The sequence below is a fragment of the Monodelphis domestica genome, chromosome 3, assembly GCF_027887165.1.
Source record: "Monodelphis domestica isolate mMonDom1 chromosome 3, mMonDom1.pri, whole genome shotgun sequence".
NCBI lineage: Eukaryota > Metazoa > Chordata > Mammalia > Didelphimorphia > Didelphidae > Monodelphis > Monodelphis domestica.
This window is the reverse complement of record NC_077229.1, coordinates 124,219,488-124,245,326: the sequence shown is the minus strand read 5'-3', so window position 1 is coordinate 124,245,326 and position 25,839 is coordinate 124,219,488. Positions and strand designations below refer to the sequence as shown.

The following is a 25,839-nucleotide window of genomic DNA, read 5'->3' as shown; positions in this document are numbered from 1 at the left end:
CTCTGCAGGAGCTGGAGAGCTGAGCAGGTAGACAGAGTAGTGGCTCAACAAAGCCAGAAAGTGATCTCTTTCTCCTCAAATATTAGTGGACAACTAACATGCATTTGTTAAGTGCCTACTGTGTGTCAGGGACTGTGATAAGTTTGGAGTATGCAAAAAAAAAAATGAAAAAAAAAAACAGTCCATTTCCTTAAGTAAGAGCTCAAAATCTAAAGACTACAGATAAGTATTGAATTTTGATTTAGGAAAGCCTGGGTTCAAATTCCACCTCAGAAATACATACTAGCCCTGTGATTCTGGAAACTTACAACTTTTCAGTGCCTCAATTTTTTGCATAGACTTAATTACCTCTAAGGTAATTTTTAACATCCTTTGTTGTAGTTCAGGCATTTCTGGCTTTTTATGACCTCATTTGTGGTTTTCCTGGCAGATACTGAAGTGGTTTACCATTTCCTTCTCAAGTTCATTTAACAAATGAGGAAACTGAGGCAAAATGACTTGCCTAGGATCATATAGCTAGTAAGCATCTGAGGCCAGATTTAAACTCAGGAAGTAGAGTCTTCTTGACTCTAAACCCAGCACTCTATCCCCTGAGCCAGCTATCTGCCCTTTTAACATCCTACTAGAGCACTTTTTGGTCAGTTGTTTTTTTTCTCCCCAATGGCATCCTACCTGGTAACACTTATTTGTGTTCAGTCACATCCTTCCTAGTAGATTATAAAATCCTTGAATCTTTGTATCCACAGAGCTGATCAAATATACAAAAGGTATAATATATCTTTGTGAATAATAAATAATAGCTAACACTTTTATAGTGGCTACTGTGTGTAAGGCACTATGCCCTACCAAATGCTTTATAAATATCTCATTTGATCTTTACAACAACCCTGGGAGATAAGATTTATTATTATCCCCATTTTAGAGATAAGGAAACTGATATTTTTCCCCAAACTATATCATTCATTTTATTTTAACTCCGGTTGTAACAATGACTGGTTTCATGAAAAGAAATCTGGAAGCAAGAGGTTTTCAATACCATCATACCCCAAGATCCAAAAGAATCACTGCAAGTAAAAAGAGGTCAAAGGACACATTTACATATATACAAGGTCAATATGTAAGGCAGATACATTAAATGACTTGCCCAGGGTCACATAGCTAAGAGGTGTCTTAGGTCAGATTTAAACTCAGGTCTTCCTGACTTCAGACCCCATTCTATCCATTTCATCACCTAGCTGCCTCTAATTGAATTGAATAAGCAGAGAAGGAAAACCAATGAGCAATGGAGGGGCTGCTAGAAAAAAAAGGACAGGTGAACAAAGGCACACAGCCAGGCTGAGGTAGATTAAAGACTAAACAGAGGACCACCTTTTACTAATTTTTTATGTTAGCTTCCTCTCCTCCCCCCACATTCCTAAGATTCTATTTCTTTTAAAAAAAATACTTACCTTCTCTATTAAAATAAAGTGTAAAACAGAAGTGTGACAAGGGCTAGGCAATTGGGATTAAGTGACTTGTCCAGGATAGCATCGCTATCTAAAGCCAGATTCGAATCCAGGTGCTCTCAATTCCAGTCCTGGTGCTCTATCCAACATACTAGCTAGCTGCCCCATTCCTTCGGTTCTTAATGGCTAAATGGGCTTCCTCTTGCATTTGCTCCTATAGGCAATAGAAACACTGTTTGGCATTCAATACCCTTTGTCACCCAGCCTTCTACCTTCCCAATCTTCTTATTCTTCAGTCCAGTGACACAGGCTTCCTGACTTGTTCCATGAACAAAACACTTCATACTTTGGCACCGGGCATTTCCTCAGGCTTTCCCCAGTGTCAGGAACACTCTCCTTCCTCATCTCTAACTCTGGACTCTCTTTTAAGTTCCAATTAAAAATTTCCCCCCCTGCAAGAAGGTCTTACCCAAACCCTCTTAATGTTAGTACCTTCCCTCTGTTGAGTGTTTCCTAGTTAGCCTCTTTGTAGCTGGCTTCCTATATGTGTCCTTGTTTCTATGTTGTCTTCACCAATTAGATGTTTAGACCAGAACACCTTGCCTCTTTTCCTATTCCCAGGACTTAGGAGAAAACTTGGTGCATAGTGGGCTCTTAATACATCTTTACTGATTGATTTATTGAATTGAATTTTACCTTGTAACAGTCAGGGGATGCCCTGTTCTTTGCATTTTCCTATCCCCCCTGATTCATTAAGCTTTTAAGCCATTTAAAAGAGTATATCACTGTCCCCTGCAAAACTGCCTAGCAATCTGGTCATGTTGTGAGACTATGCTTGGGAGCCCCTACACTGGTTTACACCAACCAGAGTGGTTTGTTTTTACCCATCTTTGTATCTTCGTGTTAGGCACTTGGTAATCACTTAATGAAAGTTCCTTGACTGACTGATGTTCTCTTGCAGGTGTTACTGATTGCCAGAAGAATGATCTGGGACTGCAGTGTGACGATGATGGTGCTTACAGTCCTAGCCAGAGAGACCCAAGTGGCAGGGGAGCCTTCTGTGTGGACAGTCTTGGAAAGACATTGGCTTGGACAGAAACAGATGGTTCTTTGACCAGTTCCCAATGCCTAAGTATGTGCTACATGGGAAACCAGCCAAGGGACTAAGGGAATAAGGAAGAAAACCCATAAAGGGAAAGACATAAAAGATAACTTTGGGCCACTTGAGTCATTAAATGTGAGCTATTTAGGTCATGCAGCTGAGGAATGATCCCCAAATATAAGCCCACTTTGATCCTTTCCACCAGCCAGTTTATCCTTTCCCATAGGACAGGTCACTGTGGAGAAGAAAAATAAAAAATTTAAAAAGAAGAGGAAGTCGTGGACTTGAAATCAGAAGGCCTGATTTAGATCCCAGCTCTGAAGCTTACTAGCTGTTTGGGGGTAGCCAGGTGGTAAAATGGCTAGGACACTGGACCTGGAGTCAGGAAGAGCTGAGTTAAAGTCCAGCGTCAGACCTCTATTAGCTGTGTGACCCTGGGCAAGTCTCTTAGTCCCTATTTGCCTCAGTTCCTCATCTCTAAAATGGAAGCACATTGAAAAAGAGAATGGCAAACCACCCTAGAGTCTCTGCCAAAGAAAACCTCATGGTCAGTATTCATGGGGTTGTGTAGACTCCAGTACTACTGAACAACAACACGATCACTTTAATCTCATTTTTCTTATCTATAAAATGGGTTTAAAATACCTACTTGTCATGCTTTCAGGGTTGTTGTGAGAATCAAGTGAGAAAATGTATGGGAGTGGTTTTCAACCAGCGAGTGCTCTATAGACATGTGAACTATAATTATTATTTTTCCAAGTACATTCACATCTTATATATCCCTTGTAGAACAGTATCTTTCCTTTGTTCATAGGTCACCAAAGAGAAATGAGAAGTTAGTCACTTTGGCTAGCGTGAGAGGAAACCAAGATATCTCCTTAGTTCCAATGACTCAATGTCAAGAGAATACAAGGGAGGCCCCCAGCTTCCTGGTAGTGAATTTATGGGAAGAGATGGGTGAGAGTCACACAAGGTGGGCAGACATAGTTTGGTTGTGATCTGAACTACTTAAGGGGATAGCCACATGAAAGAGATCATGATGGGACATGGGAGCCCAGTAGGAGGTGTAAGCATTATTATGCCCATTTTATAGACGAAAATACTGAAACACATATTAAAAGACTTGCCCAACAGTGACACAAGTCAGTGGTTCCACTACATATTCATTGGTGCTTAGTGTTGTTTGTTATTTTTCTTTCTTCATTTCAAAGAGGACCAATGACATCATGGGTGATGTGTTGACTCATGAGTGAATTAGATTTAATCAAGGCAGAGCTACACAAATATATCAGCTCTCTTTCTTCCAATCTTTACAAAAAAATATAAATCCTTCCCAAAACTTACCTTATTTTATTCTGGCTACCATTTTCCATTCCATTCATGATTTAGTAGAAAGACCTATAGACATAGGCTCGGAGGTCTTGTATTCTAGGCTTGGCTCTGGAAGTTATAGCTCAGCAGCTGTGGGCAAGTCACTTCCTTTGACTGAGTTTCAGCTACTTCAACTGTAAAATGGGTCTAATGATGACATACAGACACCTCAAGCTGACGGTTGTAAAAAAGCACTTTGTAAACTGTCCAGTATTCTATAAATGAAAGCTATTAAAAGACACTCTCATTATAATTGGAAGGGACATGGTGTCAAATACCAGCCTCTGATATTTACTGGTTTGGGGACCTGGAAAGTTTCTGGACCTCTTTGAGCTTTCACACACACACACACACACACACACACACACACACACACACACACACACACACACACACACACACTCACCGGATAATAATGCTTCTAATTATCTAAATGCTTTTACAAAAATTAAGATAATTATAGAAATGTGAATTATTATTGTTAGAGAGAATGCCCCTTTTGTTATTACTGTTCAGTTACATCCGACTCTTTGTGACCCCATTTGGGGTTTTCTTGGCAAAGAGAGTGGTTTGCCATTTCCTTCTCCATATAAAAGAGCAAGCTCTTATTATTACATGGAAAACTTTTTTTTTTCCCAAAACTTAAAGCACTATATAAATGGTAGATATTATTATTACTATTCCTCCCTATCTACCTGAGTATCTTTGGTTACAAAATAGCTATTTCCCTTTTTGGAACAACATAGTAACTAACACCCAGAGCTCACAATGGAGAAAATCCAAATCAGTTTTCTCGGTTTCACATTGCTTAAGGCAATCTTCCTTGTGCATCGGAGGAATTGTATTGTGTGTACGTGAAAGAATAATGAATCTAGTAAAAAAAAAAAAAACACATCTTACCAGCCCCTTCCCTTCCGTCTAAGGGGGTGGAAATGATTAAATAATTGTTATGAAAGGAATGTCAAAAACAACTTTCTTATTTGACAGAAGAGAAGACTTTGACCCAGAGATGATAGGTGATTTAACTAGGTTGTACATGGGGGTGGGGGTGGGGAGCTGGACCCAGAGAGGGGAGGTCCTGGCCACAGATACTTCCTAACTGTGTGACCCTGGTCAGGTCACTTAATCCCCATTGCCTAGCCCTTACCTCTCTTCTGCCTTGGAACCAATGCATAATATTGATTCTAAGACAGAAGGTAAGGGTATTAAAAAAAATAAAATAAAACTAGATTGTACACAAAAGTCAGTGGTAGATAGAGATAGACCTAAAAGTGGTAGAGAGAGTTTGGTCTTAAAGGATAAGAAATAGAGGTAGAAGGGACCTCAGAAGCCATTAATGAAATCTTATTTTACAAGTGAGACGCTGATAGTCTAGGAGATTAAAGGATTGTCCAAGGTCACATAGGTAGTAGTTATCAGGTAGAATTTGAACCCAGGACTTCTAACTCTAGACCAAGAACTCTTTCTAGGTCTCTTGACTCTAACATGTCCATTCTTTCTATTGTGCTCCAGTTATACCATATATTATAGCCTGAAGGAGGAAGTTCTGCATTTCAGCTTTTGATCTGACCCTGTTTCTATAAGAAGGCTAGCTGGCTTGCCTCAACGTTCTTTCCAAGCAGAAATGACAGTTTTATCAAAAACACCTGCTGCCTCTAGGCTCTGACAACCAGAAACATGTTTCCCATTACTGCCTGCCTGTTGTTTTGTTTTGAGAAGGCAAATGAGCATTTTAAAGATTGATGCCTAATTTCTATCCTGTGGCTTCTTATGCAAATCTCCTGGGCTAAATTCTGTTCTCAGTTCTGTGTGGTGGATTTCTACTTTAATAGCCTGGGTCCTTGATTCAGAAGTTTATCTCCATTCTTGTTTCTATCGTAAATAGAATTCCCAGAATCAAAAATATGAAAGAAAAATAGATTGAGAGCAGGAAGAGATCTTAGAGATCATCTATTCAGGGGATCAGCAAATGACTTTTTAGGGGCCAAATCTAACTGCCACCTGTTTTTGAGTAGCTGGATAAGCTAAGAATGCTTTTTTTTGTTTTTTTTTGTTTTTGTTTTTTGCATTTTAAAATAGTTTTGTTATATTTAATTTTTTATTTCTTTGCTTATGAACCATACAAAAGCAGGTGCTGGACAGGATTTGACTCTTGGGCTCTAAGAGTTTGACTATTGCTGAATTCTAGACCAACCCTAGAAGCCCACTCATACTGTTTAAATAACTTGCCTAAGGTCATACAATAAGTGGCAAAAATAAGATTTGAACACAGATCCTTTATGGACTGTGTCATAGAGACTTTTGAATGTAGACCAAAGACTGGTAGAACTAAAATAGTCCTTGTTACTGTCATTGATTCATTTCAGTCATGCCTGACTCTTTGTGACTCTATTTAGGATTTTCTTGGCAGAGATACTAGAGCAATTTGCCATTTCTTTCTCCAATTCATTTTACAGATGAGGAAACTAAGGTAAACAGGGTAAAGTGACTTGCCCAGGGTTACACAGTTAGTAAGTATCTAAGGCCAGATTTGACCTCTGGAAGATGGCTCCAGGCCTGGCACTCTATCCACTATGCCACCTAGCCATTTTTAGAACATGGAATTTTAGAGCTAGAATTGACATAAGCATATAAAATATTACAATATAAAAAATTAGGAAAGGACTGGGAAAGGACTCTACATCTTTGAATATTCACATAAGATATAGAAGTCTGGAACATCTCAGGTTATAGATAGAAAGAGGTTTTAGTGATCAAGTCCAACCCTCTCGATTCTCATGTTGCCTTTTAAAGTATTATTCTCCATGTACGTGGATCTAGTCATAATTTTGTGTATTTTCATCTTTAGTAAAACAAACGAACTAAAAAAAATGTTTGCTATCTAATTCATGACACCAGGCAGTCTGTGTAGCAGAAAGAAGACTAGACTAGGAGTGAGAAGACTTCTCTCCACTCTTTACCAGCTATGTGACCTTGGGCAAATCACCTATTTCTTTGAACCCATCTGTATAATTGGAGTAATTAGATGGCACAGTGGATAGAGTTCCAGTCCTGAAGTCAGGAAGGCTCAACTTCCTGAGATCAAATCCAGCCTCAGGTGCCTATTAGCTTTGTGACCCTGGGCCATTCATTTAATTCTTATTTTTTTTAACCCTTACCAATACTATGTATTGGTTCTAAGGCAGAAGAGTGATAAGGACTAGGCAATGGGGGTCAAGTGACATGCCCAGGGTCACACAGCTAGAAAGTGTCTGAGGTCACATTTGAACCCAGGACCTCCCATCTCTGGGCCTGACTTTCCATCCACTGAGCCACCCAGCTGCCCCTATTCATTTAATTCTGTTTGCCTCAGTTCCTCATCTGTTAAAATAGAGAAGAAAATGGCAAATCATTCCAGTATTTTTGCCAAGAAAACTCCAAATGGGGTCAAAAAGCATTGGACACAACTGAAAAATAATTCAGCAACAAAATCTGAAATAGAGACTAAGTAAATGGGTGACTTCTGAGGTGGAGTTAGGAAGGGAAGTAGGAGCTTTTGGAGATCAAGATAAGCCTCATGTAGGAGGGGACACTTTGTTGTAGTCAGGATGTTCCATTTCACTCACCTGTTTTATACCCCTTCAATTGGCATCATGGTTCTCTGCAACCTATTCTAAAATCTCTCTGTCCCCATTAAATCAAAATGATATAGACATGTGTGCCTCATGATGTTTTCTAATGCTAACATAATAAAATTCAACACTGATGCACCTTCTGGTTCTGTCTCAAGATACACATAAATACAATTAATGCTACAGAAATTCAACAGATGGAAGATTAAACTGACATAATTTGCATGCCAGAAGATTAATGATTAATTCTACATACTGTACAATAGCTAATGATTTTCTTTATGGATTTTTTTTCAGGACCTCTGATCTTTAGGAACATTATTAGCTCATGCTCATTTAGAACTAAAGGTCTTTTTCCAGTGGCCCTCTGGGGTGTGGTGAGGACCCTGGTTCTCCAAGACTAAGGAAATAGAGTTCAAGGTAGTTCCAACCAAACCCAAAAAGCTCCAAGTGCAGAATTATCTAAGGATTAGGCTTACCAACTTCAGTTAGTCTCATCATCAGATTGGGTACCAAGTGATGAAGTTTTTGCTAATGACAGCTCTTGAGGACCATCTACCAAGGTAACCAACATCAATGGAGGAAATAACTGCACTGATCTCACAGACACAATCACTAGAAAGATGAAGTAATATGAAGAGTGATGTGTGTTTCTGTATTCCCAAAGTTGTTGGTAGAAATACTTAGTAAACTTAGAGTAACTCCATAAATTAAAATTAGCATTCATACTCTTTTTTGGTTATAATAGTAACCCCATGAAGCACCCAGGGACAGGATTACTATTCCTATTTTATAATTAAAGGCATTGTGGCTCAGGAAATCCCAGGAGCATGAAATATCCAGTGGATTTGAGACCAAGATATACCTGAACACTAATTCAATCCATAACTTCCCTAGCAAAAAGTCTTCCCACCTCTTTTAGAAATGATCAACTTTTTTGATTTTTTGATGATGTCCTCTTTTGGACAATTCTGACTAGTTAAGGAGTTTCCCTAAGGTCTTAATTCTGATAAGTGATAGAATCTGGACACAAACTCAGGCCCTCTGATTCCAAATCCAGTATTCTTTTCATAGCATTGTATTGCCTCTGTCCTTTGAGCGTGGCTAGTGATATTGGTCTACTTGATGCTTAAAACACATTAAATTAGATGTACTTACAAAAATGTATCTACATCCCTGAAACTAGGTTCTGAGAAGGGAAGGACAATTGCTTGGTTTAGTTCCTTCCTGACCTAATACCCAAACTGACCCTTTTATAGATCATTTACCCCTTCACATGACAGCTTTAATAATCTTGTTTTTCTTTCAGTGCTACGGAAATTTGAACAAGCCCCAGAATCTAAGGTAATCTTCAGTGCCAGTGATGCTTTGGTGGTTCAATCTAAAACCATGAAAGGAGAATTTCCACTGATGCAGTGCCTCTTGGGTAAGAGAAATTTTGTCTTCAAGGGAAGATGGTGGTAGAAAAGAGAGTGTGGGGATCACCTTGCATTTTCCATACCAAAAACAAAAAACAAACAAACCAAAAACAATGACCCAGTTACTACTTTTATAGCTTTGAAGAATGTATATGTCATCAGGTCTCAGCCCCTGCTACCATAGAAGCCCATGGTCTTCCTGATTCTGGTGACCAAGATGTCATTGTAGAGGGTAGAAATATTACTCTAGAGGAGAAATTTTTAACACTAACTCTTAGAAATTGATCATGTCAAGGGTGCCATAAATTTAGAAAAAAAAATATTTATATCTTTATTTTAACTAATCCCTAACTGAAATTTAGCTCTTTATTTAAAAACTTTTTTTTGGCATAGAAGTCCATAGGCTTTACCAAATTGCCAAAAGGTCTATGGCAACATTTTTTTTAATTAAAAATTAAGAAGCCCTGCTTTACAGAATTTGTCAGGAAACTGTGATATATGGGGAAAAAAAGATCTGAATGTGGGCTCAGAGGACACAGATTTGAATCATGAGTTTACCCCTCATTACCTCTGCCAAGGAGAAAGATCTTCAGATTGGAAATGATGATAATACTTCTGGTGAATTTTGAAAGACTTGAGAATGGGAGAGACATTTCAGGCTTAGAGAAGGGGGAATCCTATCACTGTTTAAAAAAAAAGAGAATGGAATCTGCAAACAATAGGTTCATAAAATCAATTTGGATATTTGGGGGAATTCCAAGATATTATAAAAGAAATTTATTGAACATATAGATGATCACAGGTCAACCTGACTTCTATAAAAACATATCAATGCTATATTAAACTCAATTACTTTTTGATAAGATTATTTGATGGTTAGGCCAGGGAAGGACAGCTAGGTGTCACAGTAGAGTGCAAACTCTGGAGTCAGGAGGACTGGAGTTCAAGACTGACTTTAGACATTTACTAGCTATGGGCAAGTCACTTAACCCTTTTGCTATGGTTTCTCCATCTGTAAAATGAACTAGTAAAGTACATGGCAAACCCCTCCAGAATCCTTGTCAAGAAAACCGCAATGAGGTCACAAAGTGTTGGATGCAACTAATTGATTGAATAACAGCAAGTCAGCAACACCAGATCAGCAGAACATCATGCCTGCAATTTATCAAGAATTTAATAAGTAAATTTGATAAAGTATCACAGGCTGAACGTGGGGAAAAGGAGAAGAAATGTTAACCTAAGAGTAATATATAATGAAGTTGATTCAGCATGAATTGAACAACCATTTCTGCTTTGAAGGATGTCCCTTTTTGTTGTTCCTGAGTTATTTCAGTCTTACTCTGACCCAATTTGGGTTTACTTGGCAAGGATACTGAAGTGGTTTGTCATTTCCTTCTCCAGCTCATTTAAAAAATTAGGAAACTGAGGAAATAAGGTTGAGTGACTTGCCCAGGGTCATACAACTATGAAGTATCTGAGGCCAGATTTGAAGTAAGGAAAATGAGGCATCCTGACTCCAAGCCCAGCAATTTATCCACTGCAGCACATAGCTGCCCTGCAGAGTGATAGTGAGGATCAAATGAGATTAATGTGTATTGTGATCATAAATCAGTATTATAGGTAAGAGTTTTTCCTTTTTCCCCTGGTATTTCTAGATTGTTCTCTTGATGAGGCTTGTAGCTTCCTCACAGTGACAGTGGCTGGATCCGATGCTGTATGTGATTTCTACGCTGGCACAGATGTCAATATTGATTGCATAGCTTCCAACCAGGTTGGTAGTGACAATTATTTTGTGGTCACAAATGATTCCCATTAACCTTTTTGTCTCTAACTCGGGGCACTTTATAAATTTGGAGATGTTAGTTATTACATTAGTAAATGTTTGGACCAGGACTCAAACTTGTCTTCCTGACTCAAGTTTCACCTTCTACCTACTGTGCCACCTTGATACCCCTTAGGACCCCTACCCTCAAGGAGTGTCCTTTAGTCAGCTTGTACTGACCTAGGAAAGCCAATGTTTACATTTGCAATGTGAGCATCTGCACATCAGGAAAATGGCAAATTCTAGAAATCAGGGGTTGAGTTATTGTTTTGTTGATTTCTAGACTTAAGAAAGTGATGGAGAAAATGTTAATAATTCAAATTCAACTTAAAGTGTACCATTTGCACATTTTTCCAGAGAATTCTTTGTTAAAAATTTTCCAGAACATCCCTATTTCTAATCTCTATTTATCTCTATATCTTTAGCTATATCCATATGCATATGTTGTATGTATATATAATCTTTATTTGTATATATGAGCATTTCAGAGTTGGAAGAGACTTCTGTGGTCTATGTGTCTGTGTGGACTTGTATGTACATATTTACAAATGTACTTTTTTATAGTTATAGCTTGTTCTATACTCCTTTCTCCCTGTAAATATAAAAAATAGAGATATTGAGAGAGAGTCAGAATGAGAGAGAAAGAGAAGAAGAGGAAGACAGAGACAAAGAAAGTGAGAGAGAGAGACAGAGACAGAGAGAAAAACAGAGAGAGACAGATAAACAGACAGACAGAAACAGAAAAAGGAAAGAGGGGGAGGAGAGGACAGACAGAGATAGAGACAGAGATAGGAAAAGAGACAGAGAAAGAGAGACAAAGACAAAAAAGAGGGAGAGGGAGAGAAGGGAAGGGAAGGAGAGAGAGAGAGAGAGAGAGAGAGAGAGAGAGAGAGAGAGAGAGAGAGAGAGAGAGAGAGAGAGAAATTGTTTCTTCTCATAGAATATAAGCTCTGTGAGAGCAGGAAATGGATTCATTTTCGTTTTTGTATTTCTAGTGCCTGGTACATAGCTGGTGCCCAATAAGGGCACTGGTTATCTAGGGAAGAGGAAAGAAACCTAGAAAAAGAATAATAGGGAAAACCAAAGAAGTTTGTTTGCCCTTAAAAATTGTCCTAGAATAGCCCTGGAAAGGTACAAGAAGAGTTAGAAAATTTAGAGATCTTGTCCTTGAAGATCATGGTAGTTTGGATAGATGCCACCTTCTTAATTTAAGGAACCTCAAAAGTTATCTTGTCGAAATCACACCTGAAAAGGCTTTCTTGTTCTATAACATCTCCATCAAATGGTTGTTCAATCTTCACTGAAGCCCTATAGCAGTTGGGTATATGCACTACAAGTCAGTTAAAAAACACCGATTAAGTGCCTACAAGGTAATGTTTAGTGTTTTTGGCCCCTCAAATACTTGAAGGCAACTGTTATGTCTTCTCAAGATTCTTTGTTTCATTTGTTTCAATGTCCTTTACCCAATAATTATAGGAGAGATGACATCTCTGTCTAAGGACACTTGCCAGACTATTTCTACTTCAACATTCCCTGTGATGGGAGCTCATTGCATTTTTGTTTCCTTTACTTTAGAGGGTACCTAGACTAGCCTCCCCATTCCATGGAGGAAAGGAATGAGCAGTGGGACACACGTTATCCAAATACTGGAGGACCAGTCACTGATACTCTTTCTTTCCCCAGGAACAAGGTGCCCTGGGAAATGCTGCTGCCACCAGCTTTCAACATCTGAACTGTCTTCTTAAAGTGAAGAATGATGATAAAGCATCTGTGACTGTATATTTGAAGAAAGGTATGTATTTATGAGGATACCTCAGTGTCTCAGCAGATGACTTGTCTTTCTGGAACTGGGACATTCTTAGGGAGACTCTTCACTGGAACTGAATTCGGTTAGGCTGTATTTCTGAAGAGAACAGTTTTATGTAGAAATTAGAAGGAACCAGGGGAGAGAGAGGTCTTCCATGTCACAAACAAATATTTACAGAAGACCCACTGTGTATGAGCTGCACAGGATAGATCCAAAATGATGTAATACACAGTCTCTAACCTTCAGCCAAATGATCCAGTGGGTAAAACTCTTGGATTGGAATTAGGGAGACCCAAGTCCAAATCTTATTTTTAAGACTTAATATCTATGTTGGCAGCCAGGTGGCATGGTGGAAAGAGCACTAGACTTAGAATCAGGAAGTATCATCTTCCTGAGTTCAAATCTGGTCTCAGACACTAGCCTTGTGTCCCTGAGCAAGTTATTTAAACCATATTTGCCTCAGTTTCCTCATTTGCAAAATGACTGGAGAAGGAAATGGTAAATCACTCCAGTATCTTGGCTAAAAAATCCCCAAATGGGATCATGAGGAATTGGGCACAACTAAAATGATTGAACACAGCAATGTCCTATGCATGTCTAACTCTATTGAGTCCTTGCATAGGCTTCAAGCTCTCTGACCATAGACACTGTTGTTTTTTGCCTTTCTTTGGATCCCTAGCACTTAATACAGTGGTTGGCACAGAGTAGGCTCTTAATAAATAGTTATTTTCTGATTGGCTTTGCAGGTCTTTATTGCCCTTTGCCTGGACTATTTCAATAGCTTTCTAATTGGTCTTCCTACCTCAAGTTTCTTTCCTCTCCCTTCAAATACCAAAGTGATTTTCTTTAAGCCTAAGTCTGAAACATGTCACTTTTTTCTATTGACTAATAAATTTCAGTGGCTTCCGATTGCCTCCAAGATCAAATATAAAACCATGTATTTAGCATTTAGAACTCTTTGAAACCTGGATCCTTCTTGTCTTTCTTGGCTTCTCACCCTTTCTTCTCCTCCCCTCTGTGCTCCACAATTCAGTGATAATGTTCTCCTTGCTGTTCCTAATACACAATACTCCCTCTCCTGAATCTGGGTATTTTCTCTGCCTGTCCCTCATGCCTAGAATGTTCTTCTTCCTCATCTCTGCCTCTTAGTTTCCTTGGCCTCCTTCAAGACTCAGCTGGAGATAGCTAGATAGCACAGTGGATAGAGTACTAGGCATGTAGTTGGGAGGTCCTGGGGTTCAAATGTGACCTTAGTCACTTCCTAGCTGTGTGACCCTGGGCAAGTCACTTAACCCTAATGACCTAACCCTTACCATTCTTTTGTCTCAGAATCAATAGATAGAAGGTGAGACTTTTTTAAAAAGACTCAGTTACAGTCTCACTTTTTTCAGGAGACCATTACTGGTCCTCCTTCCATGTGCTCTATTAGTACCTTCCCTCTGAGATCACCTTCTATTTACATTGGATCTAACTTGTATGTATGAAATTTTTGCATGTCATTTCCCCCAGAATAACAATAACAATATGGACAATGCTAACATTTTATGGCATGTACTATATAGCAGAAAATGTGAAAATCTTTATAATTAATTATCCTATCATTTGTTGTAAGAAAGCAAGCTTCTTGAAGGGTCTTTCTAGTATTTAGCCCAGCATCTGGCAAATAGTAAACACATAATATATGCATGCTGACTGATTAAGTGGAGATAGGACAGATCTGGGTTTAACTTGTAGCTCTAATGTTTATTAGTTGGATGACCTTTGACAAGTGATTTTATCACTCAATTTCCTTATTGTGGTGGTATCCCAGTGCCAACAACAACAACAACAAAAAGTTAGGAAAACCTGGATTCAAATATGAGGTCAAACAGTTACTTAAACTATATGACCTAAGGTAAGTCACTTAACTTCTGTCTGCTTCAGGTTTCTCCTCTGTAAAATGTGGATAAGAGCACCTATCTCTCAGAGATGTTGGGTGATCAAATGAAATTGTATTTGTGAAACCTAGCACAGTCTCTAGTGCAGAGTAGGTGCTGAATAGATGCTGGTTGCCTCCTTTCCCTGTTAGTGCTTCCTGTTTCACAGGATTGTTGTAAAGAAAGTGAGTTATAAGGATGATATAAATGTCTTCCTCCATTGGGGTATGGACTTTTGATTCTCAAAGACTATGGCAGGTGGGGAAGGGAAGGGAACAAGTATTTATTAATCATCTGCATTGTACCTAGGCACTATGCTAAGTGCTTTCCAGTTATTCTCCTCATAACAACACTGGGAGGAAGGTGCTATTGTTACCCTAGTTTTTATTTTAAGCTCAGAAAACTGAGGCAAACAGAGGTTAAGTGACTTACCCAGAGTCACATATCTAGTAAGTGTATGAGTCTAGATTTGAACTCAGGTCCTCCTAACTTCAAGCCCATTGTTCTGTCCAGTGTACCACCAATGGTCTCTGAGAACCAGATTTCTGCTAAGGCATCCAGTGTGGTCCCATTGATAGACTGCATATTCATGATCCTAAGACCAGGCTACCTATATTTGAATAGCCATATTTCTAGGTCTAGATCATGAGCAGAGTTATGAGTTTTGGACCACAGAGATTCTAGAAGACTGACCATCAGTGCCCAGCTCTTCACAGAAAGGCCATCAGTGCTGAAAGACTTCATGGGAATGATGCTCATTATTTCTGGGGCAATGATATCAGTATCCTAACAACCTCTGCCACGGTCCAGTATCTTATTGGGTAGAAGAATGATAAAGCTAGGAGAATAAAGTCCTATGTCCCTCTGTGTATCAATTCATCATGGTCCCTACTTCTAAACTGGATCCTTCATTACCCTCAAAGGCAGACCCTGTCTTTTGATTCAGCTGGCACCAGGAATAAAATAGATCTACCATTTCTTACATATATGGCTTTGGTGATCTTTATGAACTTCCTATTTCTCTATACAAACAAGGAGATGGGACAATCTCCTTTAAAATTATTTAAAGCTCTAAATTTTAGGAGTTTTTCTCTTATTTCCCACAACAGCCTAAGTTCCTATAAGAGCCGGAAATAGTTGTCAGCAAACTAAGTGGAGAGCTAAGTGTATCCCAGCCCTGTGCCCTAACTTGACAGGTGCTACCATTTTGGCTAATATCAAGATCATAGTTTATGAATTTTCTATTTTTATTTTCATCTTTCTAATGCTTTAGGTAGGGGGTCAGGTAAGATAATCCCTGAGGTCTTTTCCAGCTTTTAGATTTTCTCTTCTATGTCAGGTCCATCTGCTGTGTGGCTACTTGATTCTGTCTTGGCACAGGGAGTGGGCATTGTGTAACAGGACTTTCAAGTCCTGTTATTTCTAAGATTGAATGCCATGGTAACAAGAAGCCTGGAGCTAGCGCCTGAATATTTTTAGGCTGATTATTTTTACTGATGGATTTTTTATAAGTAAAGCATATATAAACAAAAGAGTACACATTTTGTTTCCTTAGGAGAAAAGAAAAAATCCTTTAAAAACATATCTTGGCCTTTGCTGTTGAATTCGAAAATGCAATTTTATTTTTAGTAAGGTCTTTTTTTGGTTGTTATTCTTGATTAGAGGTTTAGAATTGAAAAGGATCTGAAAAATCACAACATATAACCCCTCAATTTACAGATGAAGAAACTGAGGCCCATAAAGATTGTGGCTTCCCTGAGGTCACAGATGTAGAAAATGTTTCTTGAATATGTGACACTTTAGGGAAAATGGCAATTCTATTTTCCTGTGTAAAAATTAAATAAAATAGCTAATCTCTTCTGGCCAAGCTATATAACATCAGTTGCTATATGCATGGCCCTCTTTGAGGCAAATGCCCATTGATGGTCTTGAAATATGAACCTGGAGAAGTGAGGAAGGCAGAGGTGTAGTCTTTGAGTCAGGCTACCTTGGGGGAGATAGTTCAGTGCTATGCATTTAGCAGATGCTTAATCAATGTTGAACTTAAATTTGGTACTCAGACAGGCATCTATCTCACAATGGCTCCCCATCACCAAGCATGAGATGATGGCAGCCACAAAGGGAGGTAGATGTCTACAATTTCATGGAGCATATGTAGGAACATGTGGATGGGGCAGAGAAGCTTGGGAAACTGGGCTGTTGTGAGAATGGCCAGAATTATATCAGGGACTGAGAGCAGAAATTGTGTGTAAGGATAGGACAGGGAGTTGGTTGTTAGTAGCCTCCGACCCCCTGACACTGCTTGTTCTCAACATGGTGTGAGAGATGATGAAAAACTGTAAGATTGGGATTGTGACCAGGAAAGCTCATGTAAGTCTTCTGCTAATGCTCCTCCCTGAATTCTGCTTCTGATGGCCATTGTGCTGGGGGGGTGGGAGAGCAAAATAATCAAGACATGGACGTGATGACACTCTAGCACTAGATTCCAAGATGGAAACCAACTCTGTAGTAGGTGACAAGAGTGACCTCACATTTATGTGGAACAGTAGAATTGGAGAATTTTTAAAAGTCTCTTCCCTCTCTCCTTCCCAGTCTCTCCCGCTGACCTTCAGTTCCATCATTAGGGCTAGGTGGAACAATGGAGAATATGCTGGACTAGAATCAAGAGGGCAGGAATGCCAAACCTGCCTCAGATACTTAATAGTTCCAGATTATTAATTATCAGATAATTAAATCCTGTTTTTCATGACTCCTGGGCTAAGGCATTTATTTCCTTTTGACTTCTCTGAGCCTCATCTTCCTCATCTGTAAAATGGGGATAAGAAGAATACCTTCCTTCCAGGTTTTTAGAGTCAGATGAAGCAATATTTGTATAGTGCCTTGGAAACTTTAAAGTACTATATAAATAAGTCATTTTAATAACACGAATATGACACTAGTTGGTACAAAAAGTATTATTATGTTCCTTTTGCACACAAAGAAACTAGGGTGAGAATGTAGAATACTTGCTCAAGATCACATGGGGAAGTTGAATCTTGAATCAATTAGCCAATCAGTTTATTGGACACCTACTATGTGCCATAAACTGTCCTAGGTTCTAGAGAAACAGAAACAAAAATAAAAGTCTCTGCTCTCAAGAGGGAGAAACATGTACATATTATAAGTATAAAAGGAAAAAATATGAAATTAATGCAAGGAAATTTAGGGAGTAAGGGTACTATAAGTTGTGGGGAGCAGAGAATGCTTTGTGTAGAAAGTAGTGTTTGAGTTGAATCTAGAAAGAAGAGTTTGTTTCTCTAAAGTGCAGGTAAGGAAGGGGAAGCATTTTACCATGGAACCAGAATCTCCTAATTCCGAGTCCAACACTCTTTCCAGGTCAAGCCTCTTCGGCAGGCATTCATTTAGTACCTACTATGTGTCAGGCAGTGTGCTAAATGGAAATACAAAAAAAAAAAGCCCTCCCCCAGAATACATTGGATATCTTACTGGTCATAAAAGTTAGAAAAGACCATAAAGATGTGTTTGTATTTCATGACCCTATCCACCCAATAACTGACATATGGACTCTAAAAATAGAAAAAAACAAACCTCTTACTTTCTGTTTTAGAATTAATACTATGTATTAGTTCCATGGCAGAAGAACAATAAGGATTAGGCAATGGGGGTTAAATGACTTGCCTAGGGTCACACAGCTAGGAAGTGTCTGAGGCCAAATTTGAACCCAGGATCTCCTGTCTATAGACCGGGCTTTCAAGCCACTGAGCCATTTACCTGGCCCCTACCCAGAAGACTCTTAATAAATGGTTGGTGATTGACTGATTTTCTAGTCAAGGAGATTAGAGACATTGGAGACTCCAAGAGGCCACTTGCCACAAATGGCATGACTGGTTAATATTCCAATTAGACTAAAACCCAGGCTTCCATTTTTAGCATTTTCTTTTACACTTGATTAAATTCTTGTTTTCTTTTGAATCCTGTTTATCCTTCAGAGAATTAACATATCAAGGCTTCAGCCATTCATCCTTCATTTGATGAATTTAATGAGATTGCTTTTTACTCCATGACTTCTGCTAGCGGAGATCATGCTAGCTAGGAGAGAGAATGGGGAATGCTCAGAAAAGGGTAATTTTTGACCACAAGAACTTTTCTAGTAAAAGGAGAGTAGGTGTGGGTATGGGCTAAATGAGACAATACGTTGCTAGACAGCATGAATGTATGGATAACCAGGGTGAAAGCAGGTGAGAAAGCAGATGCACAAGAGTGCTTCAAAGAAACTTTTATGTTATATAATTTTGCCTAAGGCAAACTGCCAGCAAAATTCAATTTTCTCTTTCTTACCATTTCTTCTCTCTCTCATTCACTGCCTACTCTTCCTTTCTCCACTCTCTAATTGTTAGATTCTGTTTGGAGCATGCTATACTCTCTGTTTCCATGGTGTCATTTTTAGTGAGCACCTTTGGACAAGTGACTCCCACAACTAGAGTTTACCCTTCGACTTCCCTCCAAAGTCCTGATCTCATGTTTTCAACTGTTAATAAGATACTTCTACCTCTTTGGGCCCCCCACACTTCAAACTCAATTAAATTCAATTCAGTAAATGTGGATGGCTCCTTGACAGATGAAAACTTGAGCTTAATAATTCACAGAACCGCTGGAAACTCAGAAAATAAATAAAAGAATGGATGAATGAATGAATGAAAAATGTCTATTAAATGCTGCTCCTTCAGTTGTATTCAGTCATATCCAACTGTGTGACCCCATTTGAGGTTTTTATTGGCAAAGATACTAGAATGGTTTGCCATTTCCATCTGCAGTTCATTTGACAGATGAGGAAACTGAGGCAAGTAGGGTCAAGTGACTTGCCCAGGGTCACATATTCAGAGTCTGAGGCCAGATTTGCACTCAGATTTCAACTGCTATGCCATGTTGCTTCTCAGTTGACTTCTTGAATTCCAGAGCAACCAATGAAAAGATTGATCTATTCAATAAATTGTCATTAAGCACTGTGCACAGATTTCTAATTCCTTGTTGTCCCAAAGTAGAATTTGTTACCTTAAGGGAAACCCCCCTTTGTGAGAAGTCTTCAACCAAAGGTTAAATAACCATAGTACCACAGGTCTACTTCTGGGAAAAAAAAAAAAACAACCCTCCAATATTGTCTTGTCCAATCTCTTCATTTTCCAGGCAAAGAGATTAAGTTCTGTCAGTTAAAATCTGACTTGTCCAAGGGCAGATGGGGAGTTAAGTGTTAGCGGTGGGTTTAGAACCAAGAACTTTTCTCTGATGCTGGAGTCAGTGCTATTTCTTTTGGACCACAATGTCCCCCTTTGGATCACAGTGCCTCCTAGGCACCTGCCTTGGATGTTTTAGAGGATTCTTTTCAGATAAGAGTCAGATGAGATGGGCCAGAGGCTCTTCTCAGTTATGAGATCCTGACAATCTTCCTCAAGGACGCTCCATAATCTTTTGTTTTGAACTTCTGTAATATGCTTCCTAACCAGAAACAACTCCACTGTAAGGCTTAGGGATGTTTACCTACCCAGTGTTCGCATCACCCTCAGTCCTGGGTGCAATATTTTTATTGAAGGTTTTCAAGTTTTTTGATTCAGAATCCCTTTCTACTCTTAACAATTACAGACGTTCCCTTCCTCCCACCAGAGAGCTTTAGTTTATGGTAGTGACATCAATTGAAATTTACTATATTAGCAATGAATAAATCTTAGTATTATTATGAAAATAATGTGGACCTCATAGGTCTCCTGAAAGGGTTCCTGGACCATATTTTAAGAACCACTCATTTCTCTACACACAGTAGACCCTTAATAAATATTGGTTGAATGAGAAAATGTATGAATTCCATGTTGTGTTCTACTTTGGAATTAAATTATTAATTAATTTTATTAAATTAAATATTAAAAATATTAAAAAATACATGACCCCTGCTCATGTAGAGCTGAAAACTTTATCAGGACCAACAGAAATGTAATGACAATGACCATCACAAGGTAATATGCATTAATTACTGAATTGTATGGTAATGATAATTATTCTGGCTCCAAACCCAGTTATCTTTTAACGCTACCATTTTGTCTTCTTAACTTTTTTCAAAAAACAATTATTAATATCTTCTATTTTTATATTGTTTAGCTTTCCCCTGTATTACCTCTCTTTCCCCTCACAGAAAACCATCCCTAATAATAATAAGTTACATTTATATAGCATTTAGAGCTATATAAAGGTTTGTAAAGTTCTTTACAAATATCTCACATTTGACCCTCACTACCACCTTGTAAGGTAGATGATATTATTATCCTTACTTAACAGATGAGGAAATGGGGAAGGTTTAGTAATTATCCAAAAGCCACATATCTAGCAAAACTCGGAGGCTAGATTTGAACTTGGGTCTTCTTGACTTCAAGTGCAATGCTCTATCCACCATATACCTTGCTGTCTCATAGCAAATGATTGTTCTAGAAGGGGCAACAAAAGAGAGAAAAACCAGCAAAATGAATCAACATATCAGAAAATTTAGACATTAAATGCAAGGATCCACATCCTTGGACTCCCTAGCCCCCTGCAAAGGGGTGGAAGAGAGGTCTTCTCATAGCTTCCCTTTGTTCTTCATAATTTACAATTCATTTGATTGTTTCCTGATTATCATTCCTTCTATCACATTGTTGCTGTCACTGTTTGTAGTGCTTTCCTGGCTATGCTTACTTCACTTTGTCTTAGATTGAATAGCTCTTTCATACTTTCTCCATCATCTAGGTACCACCACAGATAGCATCATGGTAGCCCTGGGTATGGAGTCAGGAAGACCTGAGTTCAAACTTGGATCATGGATATTTACTAACTGTGTGACCCTGAGAAAGTCACTGAACCTCTCCCAGATTCCGTTTCCTTGACTATAAAATGGGGATAATAATAGCAACTGCCTTCCAAGGTTGTTGTGAGCATCACATGAGCTAACATTTTTAGAGTGCTTTGCAAATTTTAAAGCACTATATAAATGCCAAATACTATTATAATTATTAATGCTTATTATTTAAAAGTTAGTATTCTTTATATTATATTATAATATTATATTATTATATTATTGTATTATCTAATATTACTGTATTGCATTATGTCCACATACCACAATTTGTTTAACCATTCCCACATCAGTAACATCTACTTTGTATTTCTATGTATTGCTATACGTATTGTAGAATCTGTACTATCTCCTTAGCTTTTCGTGAGGGGAGGAAACTCAGAAGTTTCTGAGGGCAATAGGACATAGACACAAAAAAGTATAATACAGATTCCATGAGAGTTGGAAGCAATGGAGGGGAGGGACTATTTTTCATGACTGGAGGTGGGATCCTAGAGAGGGAGACCTTTGATGTGAGCTTAAAAATACTTTCCCTTGAGGAAGGTTAGCTTTGTGTAATGATCTACCTGACCCTCACTGCATCTCTAGGAAAAGAGATAGGGCTAATTGTATAGTCGGGGAACCTGAGTCATAGGTAATGGGCCAGTGGCCTGGTTAGACTGTGGTTTATGGCTCTTAATTGGACCATTGTGAAAAAAAATAAAAGACTTCTGCTTTGGAAACCTAGAGTGTTGTGTGGATGGGGGAAAAGGGAAATGATGACTTGGGGAAGTTTGAATTGGACAGCAGGGGGTGCTGACAGATTGACAGATGGCTAGAATGAGGCAAACTCCTATTTCTTTAGCCCTTTAAGGCTTACAAAGCGCTTGTATAGACACAACTGTGCAAGGCTGATCATGCATAGATTATTAATGATAGATATTCATTGAGAATAGGGCTTCATTCTTGGTGTTTATATAACCTGTATGTGTGTTTTATGAATATCTGTTGATTATAATTGATAGAGAGCCTGCAGGTTGATCAAGTTTTTTTTGTTTTGTTTTGTTTTTCTTTTTTAAATTCTATTTGGTCAATTTAGAATATTTTTCCTTGGTTACACGAGTCAAGTTCTTTCCCTTCCCTCCCCCCCTCCCCCTTGCATAGTTGAAGTGCAATTCCACTGGGTTTTACATGTGTCTATATCAAGTGTTTTATATGGTTATCTCATTTGATTTTCACAATAGCTATGTGGAATAGGAAGCTAAATATGATTATCCCCATTATATAGATGGGGAAGTTGAGGCTCAGAGAAATAAAGCAATTTGCCCATGATAGCACAGTTATTCTTTGTCAGTGATAGGTTTTAAGTTTTGATGTCTTTTGACTCTGAGTTGTTCGCATTATCACCCTGTAGAGACTCAACATTGACACAGAGTGGAGTGAATAATTAGAGGACCCTTTACTGTCATGAACAAGCCCTCTTCTGGTTTCTATTTCTGACATTGCTTTCTGAATGAAGGGGTATTTTCTGGGCACCAATGCCCAGACCAATGCCAACAATCTTCTTCACCCTCCTGCCAACTGTTAATACCAGGCTTTACTTCAGAACTCCTTAGTACTTCCCCCAGTAAAATGGATGGAAGTTTTAGAAAGGCAGACATGGAAACGATAGAAAGAAAATCATCCTTATCATTAAGGTTGTCCATGAGTGAAATAGGCTGCCTCAAAGTGGTGGGTTCTTTATCACTGGAGGTCTTCTAGAAGAGATGAATGACCATTTCCTAGAGATTCTGTAAGGAGGATTCCTAGTGCATTATGGATTGTACTAGATGACCTTTGAATGTTTTCCATTTCTGACAACCCATGATCCTGGAATTCTCTGAAACATCAACATATTAGTATCTCTGATGATCATCTATCCATCCATCCATCAGCCTATCTATCCATTCTTTTCCTATTCTGAACTCCTACCATTTGCTAATATTACAACCAACCAATTGACCACACTGAATATGTTTAGATCTCTAAAGAAAATTACCCCTCTTCATTCTCATCTTAATGTCCACAAGCACATTAATGCCTAAAGTGTCAGTCTCTCTGAAACTTATACACTGATTCTGAAATTTGTTTTACCCCTTTTCTGATTTCCTAGGGTATGAATTTACTACATCTGGTCAGAAAACATTCGAGAAGACGAATTTCCAGAATACTCTCTCTGGAGTCTACAGATCCATTATGTTCTCAATTGATGGAGCAAATCTGATGGATACTCATCTCTACTGCCACTTGGCCTGTGATGGAGAACCCTGCTGTGATGGCTTCATTCTCACTCAGACCTTGCTTGGAGGGGGTAATGTTTGCATTAAAGTGCTAGTTTTAGTGTATGATCAGGCTGCTGGTTCACCAGCAAGAAGGATGACAATTTGAGTTGCCTCTGTGGTCATGCTGATGTATTCATGCTGATTCTAGTAATTTTTCTCATCTGACCTCCTGAACCTCACTGTGAACAGTGACCTGTACTGTATTTGTGAAACATTTAAAACCAAAGAGTCTTAGAATATTATACCCAGAAGAGATCTTAGATCATAGAAAGATTTGAGCATGTGATGGAAACTTAGAACACAGAGTGTTAGAACAGAAAATATGTCAGAGCTTGGAAAAGATCCTAGGGATCCTATTATCTGACTCCTTCATTTTACAGGTGAGGATTGTGAGATCCAGAGAGATGAGAAGTGATTCACTGCCTAAGGTCATGAATTAATGGCTAAAATGAGACTGAAACCCAAATCTACTGGTTGCTGATCTCTTTCCACTAGACCACAGTGCTTTGACCTAGATTTAGCCTATGTAACTAGGAGCCAGTAAACTTTATTGGGGGGGGAAGGGGGGAAAGAGAGAGAGAGGGAGAGAGAGAGAGAGACAGAGAGACAGAGAGAGACAGAGACAGAGACAGAGACAGAGACAGAGACAGAGAGAGACAGAGACAGAGACACGGAGAGAGAGACAAAGACAGAGAGACAGAGAGAGACAGAAAGACAGAGACAGAGACAGAAAGAGAGACAGAGGCAGAGAGAGAGAGAAAGACAGAGACAGAGACAGAGAGAGACAGAGAGAGTGACTTAGTTGTTAGTGCTAAATGCTATGCAAAGCACTTGGGGATACAAATACAAGCAAACAAGACAGTTCCCATTTCCTTCCTTTAGGAAGCTTATATTTCCTTTGGGTAAGGAAAATTCATAGAGAGCGAGAAATCAGGCAGGGAAGAAAGGGAGAATACATGTATGATTTGGATCTGGTCACCAGGAAGTGGATTCCTGGTTTCTGGCTAGAAAAGGCTCACTCATTTAGAGTTCAAGTTTCCAGAGATGAGTCTAAGATTCCTCTAAGGAGGAGGCATAAATGATGGCTAGAGAGGAGATGGTATAGTTTGGAACTGGTGACTGGAAAGTTATATATGAAGTACTATAGGTATTCAATCTATGGTCCTTTATTTTCCTTATCTATTCATCTTTCTATCTAGTCATATATCCCTTTATTTGTCTATACATTTCTCTCTCTCTGTCTCTCTCTCTCTTTGTCTCTCTCTCTCTGTCTCTCTCTCTCTCTGTCTCTCTCTGTCTCTCTCTCTTTCTGTGTGTCTTTTTTTCTATCTGTCCATCCATCGATTATCCATCCATCTATCCATTCCTTTCCTATATCTACTATGTGAAAAGTACTGTGCTCAACCAACTAATTGAACACATTGAACACACTCAGATCTCTAAAGAGAAAAATCACTCCTCTTTTTCCTCATCATAATGTCTACAAGTTCACTAATCCCTCGAGTGCCAGTCTTTTCAAATCTTATACTCTGAACGTCTCACCATTGTGATCCTTGTGTGGCCTGTTATAATATTTAAGGCTCTGAGTTAGGGACTGAGCATCCTGAGAAATACAAAGTATGGCCATCACACTTAATGATTTTATAGTCTAGTTGCCACTACAGATAATTGATATGGAAAGGAGCTGGATTCTAGTCCTAGCAGAGATATTGCTGCTCGTGTGACTTTGGGAAAGGAACTCCATCTCTTTAGGCTTTAGTTTTCAACCTCGGACCTTGAACTTGTTGAAAATCTTAGATTCCTTTCAACTCTTTCATGCTCTATTACAAGGTTCTATCAGCTGTGTTCCAAAGTCCCTTTCAGCTCTCACATCTCATGTTCTCTTAGCCTGTGTTCTAAGATCCCTTTTTTTCTCTGACATTCTGCATTCTATAAAAAAATATAACAAGCTGAGTCAAATAACCCAAAGCCCCTGTTCAGGGTCCATTCCACAATGGCACTTAACATTTCAAATATTATTGCATCTCATTGTGTGCACACAAGTGCTTCTCTTGAGACCTCTGTTCTCAGGCAGTTTGATTGGGCCCCAGAATCCCCTGACATTTTAGTCATCTAGGATTATTTTCTTATCCCACTCTAAAATTGAGTGGTGTGCTGGTCAGACAGCTGTGGT

At 38.8% G+C, this 25,839-nt stretch overlaps 1 protein-coding gene across 1 annotated transcript in view; it reads left to right on the top strand.

Annotated features, from left to right (window-relative positions):
- Positions 1-25,839, top strand: part of TG (thyroglobulin) — a 384,892-nt gene that overhangs the window by 91,641 nt on the left and 267,412 nt on the right. Inside the window, exons 22-26 of the mRNA XM_056821020.1 lie at positions 2,407-2,577; positions 8,839-8,955; positions 10,603-10,718; positions 12,453-12,561; positions 23,498-23,695. Of these exons, the coding sequence (XP_056676998.1) occupies positions 2,407-2,577; positions 8,839-8,955; positions 10,603-10,718; positions 12,453-12,561; positions 23,498-23,695 (711 nt within the window). The remainder of the gene's footprint in view (positions 1-2,406; positions 2,578-8,838; positions 8,956-10,602; positions 10,719-12,452; positions 12,562-23,497; positions 23,696-25,839) is intronic.